General features: G+C 41.9%; 1 protein-coding gene across 1 annotated transcript in view; it reads right to left on the bottom strand.

Annotated features, from left to right (window-relative positions):
• Positions 1 to 17,849, bottom strand: part of LOC311225992 (dynein axonemal heavy chain 7-like) — a gene marked incomplete at both ends in the record, with an annotated part of 810,419 nt that overhangs the window by 783,642 nt on the left and 8,928 nt on the right. The window contains 2 exon segments of the mRNA XM_084311374.1: positions 12,984 to 13,164; positions 16,981 to 17,071. Of these exon segments, the coding sequence (XP_084167500.1) occupies positions 12,984 to 13,164; positions 16,981 to 17,071 (272 nt within the window).

Here is a 17,849-nt window from a genome sequence, read left to right as displayed (position 1 = left end):
GGGGAATGAGCAAGGGGAAACGTTGGTGTGTAACCAACAACTTAAGCATATAGACCTCTAGTCTCAAGTGTTGTCGTCATTTTGAATAGAAGTTATAGAACTAAACCTAAGGCACCTAAACTAAACCTAAACTCTAGGGGTGTAATGGTACACAAAAGTCACGGTTCGTCTGTTTTGAAGTAACTGCTCTGTATGTTTTCGGTACAGCGGGGGGGAAAGAAATGCAAAACACTGGAGTTTTCTCCTCATACAGTACCAGTTATATTCCCATTTCAGTTGAACGATGGCAGCACGCTGTCTTCATCCTATCCACTTGCCATTGTCCATTGCTAAACCTGTTTCCCAAACAGCAGACCTGAAGGACATGGGAGGATCCTCAAGCCCTGGCTTGTCATTTGCTTTCCTTTCTAAAAGGTCTGTGGCTGTATTATTATTATAATATTATAATATGTACTCTATATTTTTTTATCTGTAGCATCTTCACGTTTCGCACACAATTCAAGTTCCGTTCTGTTGGTTAAGGCTAGACTATTAAATTGGTTCACAACGCTCACCTCACTGAATACGTGTACCGTTACACCCCTAGTGTCTCCCTTTTTCCATGTACCTGTTACAGAGAGGGGAAAGTGACGTTTTACATAGGGATTATATGATTGATAACTACCGAAATCCTATTTTTAAGAGCCGTATTGACTAACACTGAAGGAGCATGTTGCAATATCATAATGCCCCACACTACAATAATTCACTGAAGCTAGTGACGTCGGGGAACCTGTGCTGAAATGCTAAACTAGTTTTGTTTTTTTATTATTATTTATTTATTGTCTCTTTGAAATAAAAAGATTAAATAAAAATCCTCTACCTTATTAAAACGATATTAGAAGACCTCATTCAGGGTAAATAACCTATGTGAACCACAGAGGAAGCTAGGGGGCAATCTTTAAATAACCATTCATTAATTTCAAATACATTTTCTCATAGCCGCTGAAGACAAGTGGAGCCACAGAAGAATTGACCCACCTCAAACCCTGCCCTCTTTCCTTGATTGTGTTTGTAGTGCTAAAACTATATTAAATAGTATAGCTATGAATCTAATGATATAGTCGATTGTCATTGAGTTTCTTATGGTCAAGATGCAAGAAACAGATAATTTTTTCATCAATACATTACCGTTTTATACCGTGGTGAATTTGAGTATAGTTTCAGAGTAATTCTGTGTAATCCCAGGAAACTCCGCCAAACAGCGTTTTACTGCATTTCACTATAAATCCTGGATCAATAATCAATCTGAAATCAACGCTAGATTATTATGGTATAGGTATTATGTTTCATCATGGATGCATGACACACACACCACAGACACACGCTCCGATCGCGGGGAAAGAATTATCGGATCAACGCAAGATTGATAACATATAGCCCTTACCTTGTCTATGATGTACTGCAAAAAGAATAATCCAATTATCTGATCGCCATTCCAAGTACTGATCGCGATCGTGTTTCCAACGTTATCCAGCGTTGAACATGAACGGGGGGGGTTGACCCTCGTCGATGCACCCGTTATAACCGCTTGTCTTGCCCGAGTATTTAGACCCTGCATGCACGCCGCAGCTCGGCCCAGACACTAAGCCACATCGTTTCAAATGGAGTGCAATATCGGCCGCAAGGCGTTAGGCGGCGGTATTGGACTTTTGCAATCTCAGACCAATCCCCAGTGATAACACATGTATGTTTATGAATGGAAATAGCGAATAAAAGAAATAATGATTCAATAATGTATATATACGTGGTTGGCGTTATTCGATTGGCGGACAATATGCGTGAACGGCGCTGAATGAGTTAAGGACAAAAATGTCCACTTACAAAAACTGCTATAGAAATAGTACAGATTCATATTTTTTTCAGCTTTTTGGGTTAAGTCTTTTGATCAACTTCAGTCCTGATCAAAACTATCAAGTATTGAATAATTATCAGGATTTTAACTCTTCAGTTATATTTCATATACTGACATCGCGTCTCGCTCTGCCATAATGAGATATCGTCTCCATGCACCTATTGTGCACGTGAAAAAGTTGACATGCACATGCACGTCACTTGCACGTGACCACGCCTATTCCCGTGTGTTCCTTCAAAACACAGGAAGTGGTCACGCTCACACCCTTCTTCGTCTTTTTCCAGCGTAAGATTGTTCATATGCATTTCAACCAGTGGAAGCTATTATGAAGCGAAAGGAGAAATTAAACAATGTTGGACTTTCGCCGGAGGTTCGCCAGCCCCCGGACCCTCCTCGGCGTGTCCAGACGGAACGGTGGCCCTATTCTGGTTTGTCCTCGATTGGCAGTGGACCGACGGACTTCGCGCGACGGTCTGCGGTCGAGCCACGGTAGGGTAGCCAGGTAGGGCCGACACCGGTAGGTTTTGGTACTAGCATGTTCACTACTGCTCGTTGTCCCGTGAGACGACCGGGCGGTGTGATGGCGCGGGGGGCTGTGTATTTGGATGAATGTGGTCAACATGTTTTTCCAATTATCATGCCGCGCGCAGCTACTGCTAATGCTAATGCCTTCGGGACGCCGCTCCCGTTTCGCGGGGACTGTGTCCAGTTTTCCCCCCGCTTAACCCTTTCATTACTGAAGGTCAAACAGTGTCTAATGTTGGTGGTTTGGCTGAGGCTTATTTATCCTTTACACGGGTAGATGGTCTGACGACGGGGCTCAGGACAGGTGTGCCGTGCTTAGAGAAGCAGGTGGCATCGGTCCTTTGCCCTGACATGGTAGAGCGGTATCCCGCCCGGAAGCCGACGCCAAGGGGCGAGTCGGCCCGGCAGGTGGCTGAGTGGGCTGATGAAGCTTATACCACCGCAGTACAGAATTTAGCAGCAACTAATAACATTGCTCAATTGGCTGCTTTTCTGTCGAAAATGGTGTCGGTGATGGGATCTTAGGGCCAGCTGAAGTCAAAACCATTGCGCGAGGTTTTGAGGTTATTCAGCTTTTGACCCAGCCGCAGGCAATAACCGCAGGGAGGGCTAGGATGCTGTCGACTCTTGTTCACAGACCGAGGCTTTGACGGCCCAGTGCCACATCCTTTAGTGTTTTTGTAAACATGCCGACTGCCTGCTTTTTTAAGTGGGAGTGGTCGTACAGGTGCTCAGGCGTTATGGATATATGATGTGCAACGTGTACATTTGGGAGTGAGGCACATCCTCTGGTCATGTCAGCGTTCACCCTATTGATGGTCTTGGGGTGAAAGTCTCTGCGGGGTAGCAAGGTGGAGATGGTGATGCGTGAGTCTGGGAATGTCACATCTGCTTTCTCTGCTACTCTGGTGACCAGACTACCAACCTTTTCCTGTTCCTCCCGCAGGTTGTTGGTGCCAGTGTGGATGAGAATATGGCCTGGTGTGCCTAACTCGGGGTGCGCAAGGATTTGAAGTGCATCCTCTATTGTGGGGCACCAGATTTTGGACACTCTTGTGTTGGGGAAAAGTTTTTGTTCTTGGATGAACTTGCCATTTGAGTCTATAAGGATAGCAACCTCAGTGTCCTTTTTCAGGGTGGTGGGCTGACGGTGTGAGATGCTGGGGGAGGAGGGGGCCCAGGGGGCTTGAGAGCCTCTCTCTGCTGCATCCTCGCTGGGTGGTGGGGGCTCGGTGGTGGGTGGGTTGGGGGAGGAGGGGGCATGGGGGGCTGCATCCTCGCTGGGTGGTGGGGGTTCGTGGTGGGAGGGGTGAGGGGTAGTGGCTGTTCTGTACTGGTAGACATCAGCTTCACCATGATGGCTGATATTTCCTTTGACATCTCATTTCTCACCTGCATTATTTCCCGCCTCATGTTGTCCTTTGTTTCCCTAAGTTCTGTGGTGAGGGCTTGGTTGTCCTTCTGCAGGCTGGAGATCTATTCCCTCAGCTCCTGTGTAGCAGACTCCAGCTGGTGCTTCCACTGCTGGAGGTCAGGGTGTGGTGTGGGGCTGGTGGAGAGCTGCTGTTCTCTCAGCTCAGTGAGCTCCACCTCTAGTAGAGCCAGTCTGTCTCTCAGGAGGCTGACGGTGTGGTGGTCTGTGTGCTGGTTGTTATGACCAGGAATAGGGGATATGTGGACAGTGCTGTGGACCAGGCTGTCTGCTTCCTGTGTCCTTTCTAGATGCTGCCACCTTCTCCAGAGTGGGGAAGTCCTGTCCAAAGGAGCCAAGGGCAGTTTCGGTACCTTGCACCATGACCGTACCATTTTGGTCAAAGTTGACAGAAAAGAGCCTCTTGGTCCTTGTCTCTGACCTCAAAGATCTGAAGTTGTCTCCCCTTGCAGATCCCTTTCTTGGATATGAAGCTGTAGTGCTTTGATATGGCTGTATGCCATGCAGTGACATGCTCAGTGTAGAAGAGCAAGTTGGTAACAACACCAGTGTTTTTAGAGCGGTCAGCATATAAAGTCTCTGGGTATTCTCGTTGTAATCTATGTCTGAACTGTATTCTCCCGTTCTCTGATTTGATCTCTTCTGGATATTAAAAAAAACAGGGAAGGAAAATGCCTGCTGCTGTCTCAGTGTCCATGTTGCTATAGCAACTGGATAAACAAAAACGAGCTAATAAAAAATATTATTATTTAGAAATTAGCTTTGCTCTTTTCACTGTATTATTATTTTATAATTATATAATCCATAATTATAAGGTTCCTGTCCTTCATCAGGACACTAATTGGAAACCAGCCAGTCATCCCAGCCATCAAGCAAATCACCAGTTGGCCAATCAGAAGCCCTCCTGTTTTAAAACCCATGTGGCACTTCCTGTTACCAGCCGTGCCTTTCCCTTCCTTTTGTTGTTGGTTAAATGTTATGTGACTTTAGTTAGTCAACTCTGTACAAGTGTGTGTGTGTGTGTGTGTGTGTGTGTGTGTGTGTGTGTGTGTGTGTGTGTGTGTGTGTGTGTGTGTGTGTGTGTGTGTGTGTGTGTGTGTGTGTGTGTGTGTGTGTGTGTGTGTGTGTGTGTGTGTGTGTGTGTGTGTGTGTGTGTGTCATAGCTGTCAACATTGGGATTCTAAAAAACGGGATATTTCGCCCAGCCCCCCGCCCCTTCCCCTTCCCCCGGCCCTGCCCCTCCCAATGTAGTCTCCTCCCCCTTGTATGTATATTATATTATATATATTGTCGGCACTGTGCAGCCGTGGAATCGCGAGGCCATATGTTGTGAAGGGCCAGATTAAACCGAATATATATATTTATTTATATATATATATTTAATTGTATTTGTATATTCTCTAATATTCCCTGATATCCCTTGTATATTCCTTGTACAATATGCATTGAATATCCATTCTAGCCTACTGAACATCCCATAATAGTCTCCATTCTACTATTGGTCGAGACCTTGGTGCCAGGCTGCCATACCCCTCAGACCCAGTTCAAACGTACCGCTCCACATGTACGAACAAGTCCTAGTTCCGCGTAGGAATCTGGCTACCGCACCACTAATGGGACTATTTGTTCATAGTGCGTATATATACTGCGCTACTAAAGTAGGACTTCCTTTTCAGTCCAGTTTCTTACCCTCCAATAGAGTCACAGACGTAAAGCCTCCCCGCGACGCCACGTGTGGGAGTAAGGCCAAGTTCGCCTACCATCGGTATTGAGACATCGTGTATATTAATATTTGAATAGTCATATTTGGCACTATATCGTCGAGTTGGACGTAGTCTATTAAGCTAATAATAGTCTGTTAATATATAGTGCTTCGTGCGGTGAGAATACTACCGTAGTCAGTACCCCATCGTTTCGGGCAGAGAACTGGCTGCTTACCCAGGGTGGTTGACCCCATGTGAAGCTGCACCCGAGGAGCCCCAGAGCCGACGAGCGAGTGGACCTGTATACCGGATTATTCTACCGACGACAGCCCGCCTTCCCAGGCACGGATTATGCTTTGTATACTTTGATTATTCCATGGATAAAGACCCCCGACACTGCCGTGTGTTGGAACCCCCCCCCCTGGAGAGGACGCAAGGTGAGGAGACGCTCTGCAAGACGAGGTCGCTTCACGTCTCTCCCCCGTGGACCGGAGAGAGCCGGCCCACAAAGAGTCCACCTGCTTTCATCTGTGGTCCAAGGATCGCCGGCGCATTGAACGGCACTACAGTGGGTTCACCTGGGATACCCTTGGCCGGACGAGGCAGCCGGATTCTACCCCCCCCCCCCTCCTACTCCTGTCGGCTTACAAGCGACCGGATTAACCCCCCCTTAGTGTATCTAGTATATAATCATTAAAGTATCATTGCTGTTATTCCTTAACTATTCCAGGTCGTATATTTACCACCTGCGCCATCAGAGATTGGACATTCTCTATTGATATACCGACGAATACTCTTTGCCATAAAAGTGCATACTATTTCAATTCATAAATGTAATTAAGTGATTAAGTGCTTGCTCTACACACCATTGCTGTGTAGTAATAAACGCATACTTCGACTTCGTACATTTGTGTTGGATCCGTTTCATCTACGTGAGAGTGTTTATGATAATATATTTATGCCGTGTACTGGGTGGCCGAATATTAAGTACAAAGGTAGTGGTAGTAAGTATCATATCTAGTAATACAGTCAGGGAATTGTACCCCTCAGTTACACCATAGATTTAGAATAGATAGAAAGGGCACATTGTGGTGTATCATAATTAATTTGTTGAATACAATAGGATTTTTATAATGTTGACACAAATTAAAGAATATTTACACTAAGTTCTCTTTTACCTCTTATTTAATTAATTCATTAATTTAATTGTAGGCACTGTTTATATTGTACATAGTGTTGTATACAACTGTGTGTTGTATATTGTGTCCTATGTTACTTTTGTGTTTATTGTCTCTTTCTATATACACCGTGGGAAGGGGGGCACGTAATTGAATTTTTCTGTATGTCTTGCACAAATTGGAAAATGACAAAGTTGACTTTGACTTTTAACATGTGTCTATAGTGTCAGACACTAATTGTAATGTTAACAGATACTGCTGTAATATAAAGTGAAATTCTACGATGCCTCAATGTATCAACTTTAAACATACACTAAATGTTAATGTTAGAAATGTTCATTTCCATTATTTCCACCATGTGCAACATTTCCTAAGAACAGCAATGTCCATTCTATCAACTCCAAATCTGTGCTATGAGCTCAATTCTCCCGGTGCATGCAGAAGTAGAATTGCTGTCTTGTTTTGGATGAATGAGTAGAAATGAAAAACGGAAATCTTCTTTTATTCAAGTAGTTTTGACATGTGATATAGATAAAGATATTGTTTCATTGTGTATTGATTAACTTTACATTTGCTCTTCATTCATATTACAAAAGTTATACTGGCACAGTCTAATACAGCAATGGATTATGGGTAAATGCAACATTAAAGCAGTGCCAATGTAAGACTGACTTTACATTAAACGAATGACAATAATATAGTATAAAGTAGGGTATTATTTGGACTAAAGAATGGTGTTGTCTCACCCTACTCGCATGTTGAGGGAGAGCACCATACATTATACACTGAGAAACCACGGCCGAGAGTGAGCTCTCCGGGAATAACCCCACTTTGCCGGTAACCCAGAGCAATAATGAAGGAAGAGTAAGACCAGAGCAGGAGCGTATCAGCAAACCAGGAGTGGTAAAGGATGAGATAGTGGTGTTCCTAGCGTACGTTATCAACTGTGCAGATCAAATCAAATCTAGAACTGCTAGAATCAAAATGGTAGTAAAGGCAGCAGGTATGTTCCTAGGGGTGAAGGAGTTGGCGTGGGAAGAAATACAAGAAGAAATTGACAGAGTAGTGAAGGAAACGGAGGCAGGGGAAGGAACAGCAAAGGAGCCTCCTGATGGTGGATGTTAGTATTGCAATGGAACGCTAGAAGCCTGATAGCGAATGGACAGGAGTTTAAGGGGTATGTTGACAAGTTGAAAAGGAAACCAGACATAATTTGCATTCAGGAAACATGGTTGAAACCGAGTTTGGATTTCATCATTAGAGGGTATACAACAATACGTAAAGATAGATGTAGTGGAAATGGGGGAGGGTGTGCAATATTTAGTAAGGAGGGCATAAATTATAGAAGGTTAGGAACAATACAAGAACTGGAAGTAATAGTTATTGAAGTGTGGAGTAGGAAAAAGAGTTGGAAGATAATCAATTTGTATAACCCATGCAAAAGGTTAGAGAAAGTAAAACTAGAAATAATATTAGAAAATTGGAGAGGTAATGTTGTTTGGTGTGGAGACTTCAATGCACACAGCACAATATGGGGCGAACAAGAAGATGCAAATGGGGAAGTAATAGAAGAAATAATGGATGAAAAGGAATTGGTGTGTTTAAATGATGGATCAGGGACAAGAGTGAATTTGATAAAGGGTACAGAGTCAGTACTAGATCTCACTTTGGTAACGCAAGGTATGGCTGGAAGTACTAATTGGGAAGTACATAAGGAGAGTACTATAGGTAGTGATCATTACCCAATATTCATTAGTATAGGAGGGGCAGAAAGGGAAATAGAGCAGGATGAGAGAGAGGGGAGGTGGAAGTTTGAAGGGGCAGATTGGGACAAGTACAGGATGTTAACTGATGGAAAATTGAGGGAAATAAATGTAGATCAGGATATTAATGGCCTCAACACAGAAGTAAGTAATAGTATAGTAGAAGCAGGGAGAAAGGTGATACCGAAAGTTAAAAATAGTAGCAGGAAAAAGATAGTTCCATGGTGGACGAAAGAATGCACTGAGGCAATAAAAAATAGGAATAAGGCTTTTAAAATATTAAGGAAGACACATACAGTTCAGAAGGTAATTGAGTATAAAAGAAAGCAGGCAATAGTTAGGAGTGTAGTGAAGACAGCGAAGAAAGAATGCTGGAGGAGGTTCTGTGAGTCAATAGGCAGGACTACGCCGCTAGGCCGAGTGTGGGGCATGATTAAGAAGATGTCTGGTAATAGGAAGGAGTATGGATATCCGATAATGAAAGATGGAGAAAGTGTAGTCGTTGAAAGTAAGGATAAAGCAGAATTATTAGCGAATAATTTTGTTAAGGTACATAGTAATGCGAATTTGAGTGATGAGGAAAAGAAACAGAGAGAAAGTACAATGGGGAAAAATAGAGAGTTAATGCAGGATGAGAATGAGTATGGAAGTGTAATAAATGTGATGTTTACAATAACAGAACTAAATAGGGCATTAAGGAAAGCAGGGAAGACAACGCCAGGGAAAGATCAAATAAGCTATTGTATGTTAGATAACTTAAGTGATATGAGCAAAGAGGTATTATTAAAGTTGTATAATAAGGTATGGGATGAGGGGTATTTGCCGACTCAGTGGAAAGAGTCAATTATTGTTCCTATATGCAAGCCAGGAAAGGATCCAAGTTTAGCAGGAAGCTACAGACCGATAGCATTAACATCACATGTAGGGAAAACTATGGAGAGAATGATAAATGAAAGGTTACAGTATCATATAGAAAAGAATGAATTATTAGAGAGTTATCAGAGTCGGTTCAGAAAAGGGAGAAATACGATAGATCCAGCTATATGTCTAGAAAATGAGATAAGGAAGGCGCAAGCTAATAAGGAAAGTGTAGTAGCTATATTTTTTGATGTGGAAAAGGCGTATGATATGATGTGGAAGGCAGGACTATTGATCAAGTTAAAACATATGGGAATAAGAGGGAGAATTTATAAGTGGGTGGAAAACTTTCTAACAGGTAGGTCAATATCAGTACGGGTAGGGAAAGAGTATAGTGGAGAGTATGTAGTGGAGAATGGGACACCTCAAGGAAGCGTAATAAGTCCAGTTTTATTTTCTATTATGATAAATGAAGTGTTTAAGAATATAGAGAGCAGTATTGGGGTGGCATTATTTGCAGATGATGGAATTATGTGGAAAAGGGGAAGGAATATAGAGTATATAGTTAAGAAATTACAAGAAGCAGTAGAGAAAGTAGAGAAGTGGACAAAAGAGTGGGGTTTTAGATTTTCAGTGGCAAAGACAAAGGTGGCATTTTTTACCAGAAGGAAAGTGTCAGAACAGGTTAGTCTTAAGTTATATGGGGAAAGGTTAGAGAGAGTAGAGTGCTTTAAATATCTAGGGATTTGGTTTGACAAAAGGCTTACGTGGGCAACCCATATAGGAAAAGTTGTTGCTAAGTGTAAGAAAGTATTAAATATTGTAAGGTGCCTGAGGGGTAGGGAGTGGGGAGCAGGTAGGGGTTCTTTGAAAGCTGTGTATATAGGGTTAGTAAGGTCTGCTTTAGATTATGGCTGCATCGTGTATCAGTCTGCATCGAAAACGTTATTAAAGAAGTTAGATATAATACAGTATCAGGCGTTAAGGCTGTGCTGTGGTGCGATCAGAACAACCCCAGTATCTGCATTGCAAGTGGAAATGAATGAAGCTCCTTTGGAGTTCAGACGGAAGCAGATAGCGTTAACGTATTGGGCAAATTTAAAGGGCCATAAGGAGAGTCACCCCACTCAAAAGGTATTATTAGAGTGTCAGGAAAAAGAAAAGAAAGAGTTTAAGAGTTTTGGGTGGACAATAGGGAATGACAGTAGGGAGATAGGGATAGGGGAGATGGAGATAAGCCCGACGGTACCATTGTCTGATGTTCCACCATGGCTGTTTGAGGAGGTGCAGGTAGATTTTCATTTATTGGAAAGAAGGAGGGAAAGAGGTGAGGAAGTGTTGGATAGGTATGAAGTTAGTAGGTATATAGAAAGTAAGTATGGAGAGCAGATTAAAGTATACACGGATGCATCAAAAACAATCAGTGGCAAGGTGGGGGTTGCATTTATAAGCACAGAAGTAGATATCATGGAAAAGGAGAGGGTGAGTGATAAATTGTCGGTATACACGGGTGAGTTAATGGCTATTTTGTTAGCTATTAATTGGGTGGAAACAATTAAACCAAGCAAGGTATTAATAGCGTCAGATTCAAGTAGCGCATTAGTAAGTATAAAGAACATAGAGTCAGAATCAAGGCAGGACATTATTTTAGAAATAGCGCAGGCGATGTTTAGGGTAAGGAGGGTAGGCGCAGATGTGTGTTTCATATGGGTGCCAGCACATATAGGGGTGGAGGGGAATGAACTGGCGGATACATTTGCTAAGGAAGCAGCTAGTAGAGTAGAAGTAAGTAGGGAAGTGAGGTACAGCAAGGCAGAAGTTAAGAGTGTAGTTAAGTATGAAATGAAAAAGAAGTGGCAGGAGGAGTGGGATAGAGGAAGTAAAGGTAGGCAGTTTTATAATATCCAGAGGGCAGTAGGGAAGATGAGAAGTGGGGGTAGGAGTACAAGGGAAGAAGTGATTGTATCAAGAATGAGATTAGGGCACACAGGGCTAAATAGTACACTTAGGTTAATGGGCAAGCATGAGACGGGTAGGTGTGAGTATTGCGGTAGGCAGGAAACAGTGGAGCATGTGTTAGTGGAGTGTAGTAAGTATAGGGAAGAGAGACAGATCCTAAAAGAAAGGTTAGAGAGAGACCACATCAAGCTGGAGGTAAGAGAAGTGTTGCGACTGAGTTCAGGGAATGTGGGGTATAGGGCCATTTTTAATTTTCTAAATAGTACAGGTTTGAGTGGTAGGATATAGAGTAGTGTAGAATAGGGATTGGCATGTGCATAATCCATCTAGCTCTAAAATCAATTTCAGTAGGTGGCGGTAATGCACCAACACGTTAGTGCCAACCGCCAATAAACATTAGAAGAAGAAGAAGAAGAAGACTTCTGCCTTTCTAGGTAGGTAGTTGTGGTAGGTAGAATGTAATACATTTCACGCTAAACCCCGCCTTTATCCGGGTCGCTCTTCTTCTTCGGGTCGCAACCGTCTTCCGGTCTGACTTCCTGTGCTAACGTTCTAATCTACACTGCTGCCACCTGTCGTCACGGAGGGGAATTGCAGCCATTTTCTAAAAAATTTAAAATAAATTAAAAAAAGGGAAAAATACGGGAACGCGATGACGGCGGGAAGGAAGGTTGAAATACGTGACAATCCCGGGAAAAACGGGATGGTTGACAGCTATGGTGTGTGTGTGTGTGTGTGTGTCTGTGTGTGTCTGTGTGTTGGGAATTGGAGCAGGGGCTACATTTGGTGCTACACATAGTGGTATTATTGTCTAGACACACTAGGTAAGGAGTGATGCCACTCATTGTTGGACATATGTTTGCCTCGCTCACTCACTCAATTCCTCACTGTTCATTCAGCCTTACAAACTGGATGAAAACCACTCACTCAATTCCTCACTGTTCATCCAGCCTTACAAACTGGATGAAAACCACTCACTCAATAATTGGCTAGATTCACCCAATACCATTCTCATCCTTGTGTGGATGCTCATTGTTTCATTCAGCCTTACGAACTGGATGGAAATCACCTGTACTGAAGAAACCCTATCATCCTTTGATACCAACATTAAACTACAAAGGACTGTTATTTGGTGTCTGTGTCCGCTCTCTGGCCGGGGTGTGCTGTTGTGGATGAAGTGGCTCCAGCAAACAACATTACAACACGTTATATCTTCAATAGGTACACTGCTTTAACACAAAAACAATGGAGCTGCTAGGTCCATGGTGGTGAAAAAGGTATGTAGGTAAGTCATATGTTAGCCTACATAGGATAACAAGGGCCATACATCTAGAGCAGTCGTCTGGTAATCGGAAAGGTTCCCGGTTCGATTCCCACTCCTCCCGGGCAGTGTGTCGAAGTGTCCTTGAGCAAGACACTTAACCCCTAATTTCTCCCGATGAGCAGGTTGGCACCTTGCATGGTTGCCTCCTCCGTTGGTGTGTGAATGTGTGAGTGAATGGATGAATGTGAGGAACAAAATTATAAAGCTATGCACCATTTACCATGCATGTCCACTAGGGGCATAGTGGCTAACCATGAGTGAGTGACATTGGCGTTCCATGAAGTGCTACGCATCTAAAAAACCCAACATTGTAAGCAGGCTAAAATAAAGTGAGTACTGAGGTGTACCAATAGCTTGCTTCATGCTGAGTAGGTAGTCCTCCCTCATCTCATCAGAGAGCAGTTCAACAGTCCTGGCCAGATTCTTCAGGTGTGGGGGGACCAGGTCCAGAACATTCTGCAGGCAGGAGTCTTCCATGGGGGGAACATCTTCAATGGCAATGCCATTACTGATGTAATAGTTATATCTCTGACAGGACAGATTGGTACAAAATGATCAACATTAGTAACAGCAGTTTTATCATAAAAATAGATAATGGCACCTAGACTGAATACTTCAGGTATAATTTCCACCTGAGAACTTCAACTAACCTACTTTTATATATATAACCATGTTGAATGAATAAAATAAATAAAGAATGCCTTTGTTATAATGAAACCTGATGGCTATAGAGAAAGCAGTAATCTAACATGAGGCAAAGGATACAATAGGAAACTGTTGAAACATCGCATCATAGCAACAGGAACCAATGGAGACCAGCAAAACAGAACCGTGTTTAACACTTTGGATGCCACGGGTCCCAGTCTCAAAACATGGTTGAATGCCAGCACCCACTTCAATGATAGCGTTGTGAACGCATAAACTATGTCTTAAATTATGGCTATGTGTCTAATCTGGCCGTTGCTTATCAATGACTTGTTTGCAGTCAACATTGTCGAAACGGATTGTTTTTTTAATCGGTTCATTTCCGTTTTATAGCATTTTGAAAAACCCTAGTTTTCTTGAGTTTCAGGAAAATATAAAGATTCTGTGATAAACGGCCTTTACTGGAATATTCTGGAATACATTGTCATTTTTCTGCCTATTTATGACTCGTTTTCAAATAAACGCTAGATTATCGATAGTATGTGTACTTATGCACGCTAGAGAAGCGAGCTGAAAAATCTATTCTCTCATTTCCTGATCAGCGCGGGCACACACACACACACACACACACACACACACACACACACACACATATATGGCACACGCTGATATCTCTGAAAACAGCTCTGATTATCCTAAGACTGGTCAAATAGATTCCTTACCTCAGATCAGATGTTCTCCAAAAAGATTATTCCAGTTCCTGATCGCCATTCCATATATCGATCGCGTTTATTGATTCAGTGCTGGGTACTGGAAATATGTATTCCACGCTGTTTTGCGGCTATGCAATTACTTGGATCTCTTCGGATGGCTTGGCGGAGAAGTAAAATGAGGAAACTGGATCCCCCCCCCATGTCTTTCATTCAGTCTAATCCAATGGGGTGCAGTACAACAGGGAGAGACGATAGGGGCCGGTATTTTCCCAATGGAGCTCAGAGAGAGTTTGCACCACTAACGTGAGACTAGATTGATGAAATATGAATTCAAATCGCTAATAATAAAAAATAAACTACAAAAAAATGCTATATGTCGTCGCTGGCATTCAACGGTCGGCATGAACTAACGACATATAGCGTCGTTGGCACTCAAAGTGTTAAAAGACTGCCATATCAAGTGTCTATAATAATTACTTTGAGTTATGATGATTATATATCAGACTTTCTTGATGTCATCATTATAGTCATTTTCACAAGCAGGGGTATTCGCTTTTAAAGAACAAGACCAGGGTTCCCTGGTTCAACTGGAATCCATGTATTCAGTATTCAGGCAAGAAGCGTAGTTACATTTCTGTTTGGAATGTACCATTGTCTTTTTTGATTATAATATCTAAGAAATGTACTTGGTGTTGGTCATACTCCATAGTAAACTTTATGTTAATTTTTGACATTGAGGAAATTAAATAATTGTATCAGTGTCATTTCATCCCCGGTCCACAGTATGCAAATATTATCTATATATCTTTTCCACGTCTTAATGTATGGTAAAAAAGTGGAAAAGATATATAGATGATATTTGCATACTGTGGACAGGGGATGAAATGACACTGATACAATTCTTTAATTTCCTCAATGCCAAAAATGAACATCTAAAGTTTACTATGGAGTATGACCAACACCAAGTAAATTTCTTAGATATTATGATAAAAAAAGACAATGGTACATTCCAAACAGATGTATACAGAAAACCTTGTTACAGAAATTCTCTGTTGAGAAGTGATTACGTAATTTCATCCTACTCCGCTAAAAAACAGTTTACCTATCAGCCAGTTCTACAGGATCCATAGAATCTGTAGTACAGATGAATGTTTTCAGGAACAGACAGATACTTAAAAAATTACACAGGACATTGTAGAAAAAGCTGATTTGAAAGTAGGTCATAAAACCCAAGAAGATTGCTTACAATCTACAAGAAACAAAACTACCTCTGTACAACCTATACAGTGTGTTACACAATACTCGCCTCTAGGCAACCTTTTTAAACAAACTATTAAAAAACATTGGCATCTTCTCAGTTCTGATCCAACATTGGATAGATCTTTTCAGATACCCCCTAGACTAGTCTACAGGAGAGCACATAACATCAGAGACATTGTGGTTAAATCAGACCTGCCTCCTAAAAAAAACACAATTTCTTTTAGATGACCTGCCAGATGGAAACCGACGTTGTGTTTCGTGTGCTCAATGTCACTTTACAGACAAATTCACTGTTTTCTATCACCCATCAACTGGGAAAGAGATAAAAATAAGAGGCAAAATAACATGTACAACTACCAATGTAATCTATATGCTTAAGTGCCCATGTGGTAAGGCATATGTCGGTAAGACAACACATATTGCTGAACACAGGAGTACGATACGGAATGGGGATGAAAAAAGCCCAGTAGCTTTACATTTTAAAAAGGCACACCACAATGTCTCATCACTAAGATACCTTGGAATAGAGAAAGTGCATCTTCCAAGATGAGGGGGAGATATAGATAATCTATATAGAAGTATGGTGGATCCATTATCTTAAAACTATGGCACCAACAGGACTCAATGAGGACTTTGACATTAGACCTTATTTGTACATTTAACTTATAGAGGAAGACAGTCAATAGACTTTGTTTTTTCGTTTTTGTTTGTGTTTTCAGTGGCTAGGACTTGTACCTTACACACTGCTGCCTATCTGTAAATGATGTCCAATACTGTGTTTAATATAGATATTTCTCAAAAAAATCTCCTAAAAAATGTCAAATTAAAAGATAAATTGTTACTTAATCATGTATAAAATGTATCAATCATGCAAGTCTTGGGACCGCCCCTGATCACCAGGTGGGGCTGATATTCAATCTATTTCACTTCCTTTTTTTTATCCACTTTTTCTCCCATTTTCTATTTTTCTCCCATCCAATTCAATCCTCCCGTCTTTGAACGCTGTTTCATGCCTCCCACAAGCCGGCTACAATGTGGACTAAGTCATACATAGCACGAGTCCCCTCCGATACTCGAGGTAACAGCAGTCGCATCTTTCCACCTGCGCGGCTCGATCTTTCAGCGTCAGGGGTCTGGGCTTTGGAGGGGCCCCGCCCCCGTCGCTTCCTGATTCTACTGCGCAGGCGCACCAACCGACCTGTAGGAGTCGCTGTCCACAACGCCCGATCCCCACCCATCAGTTTCCCTCCCCCTAATACTGCCAATGTGTATTAGTGCGGACGACCAGCTAAACTGAAAGCAATGTGGAGCGCTGGGCTCGAACAGGGAGGCGAACCTGTTCGAGCCCAGTCTCCAATATTCGTGGTGAGCGCCTTGCCCACTGCACCACGTAGCCGCCCCCAATCTATTTCACTTCCTGTATAAAAATATGTAATTTTTGTGTTGTATTCATGCTTGAAGAAGACCGGAAAGGTCGGTAAAAACGTCGTATCTACTGCCTTTTTGTCAATTAAAACACCTTGGAACAACAAGTGAGTTGCGAGCCCCGCTTTGTTTTATGTATTACTGTTTTTACAGTTTGGCTCAGCACCAAGAAACGGAGGATGTGCGTTATATATTTTTTCTGACTATTGTAGGCCCCTCACAAGTCCAGCACAAACCAGAGAGATACAATAACAGGTTTAGTAGAATATATAGTATAATAATAGTGTGGTTATTGTCTCACCAGAATATTATTTTCCGTGGCTGTGATAGAGCCAGGAGCAGGGGGCTGACCGTCCTCAACAATGGTCTTGCCAGTGGCAGACTCCTGCTGTCTAAAATGTTCAGAAAAGACAACCAAAAGAGAATCACAATAAATACCACATGTGTGAATTGATAGATGGATGGATGGATGGAGAGAGATTGATTCATATACAGGTAAAATAACTAAAAGATGGACTGATTAAAGTCCCAATCTGTGTTCTTTGTGGGTTGTTTTTTTTACTATCATTGTGGGGTATATGCACATAGATTCTTAAGGAGTTTGATCTGTAGATTTTCTTTACCCACTGTAGCCAAAATCTGAATATTGCTCAGTTTTACTGCAATATTATACAAACATTACCAACATAAACAAACCAATTTACGCCTACAAAATAACGCAAATGCAATATTAGCGATGGGGCTAACCCATTTGTTTACATTTGGATCACTGATTGGGCCTCCGATGCATGAAACACTGTTATACTCACAGTTAGAGATGTTCCGATACCATTTTTTCCTTTCCGATCCGATTCCGATACCTAAGCTTTGGGTATCGGCCGATACCGATACTTATCCGATACCAGTGCATACATTAAAAAAAAAAAAACGATATTATATAAAAAAAATTATAAATATAATTTTTTTTTTCTTTTTAACAAATACTGTTTTATATATACTGTTTTTTAGTAATAACTAGAAAGTAATGGTATTTATTCAACAACAGGTGATTGTATAGATTTGTATTAGTATCATTAATCAATGAGTATGGGGCTTCAGCACTGCAGATATACCCTACTCCAATGATCCACACGGACATTATACGTTGCTGCACTCGCTACCCACTGGCTC

This window comes from Notolepis coatsorum, assembly GCF_963971535.1.
Source record: "Notolepis coatsorum genome assembly, chromosome: 3".
Classification (NCBI taxonomy): domain Eukaryota; kingdom Metazoa; phylum Chordata; class Actinopteri; order Aulopiformes; family Paralepididae; genus Notolepis; species Notolepis coatsorum.
Note: the sequence above shows the minus strand (reverse complement) of the source record. Positions and strands in the feature narration are given on the sequence as shown.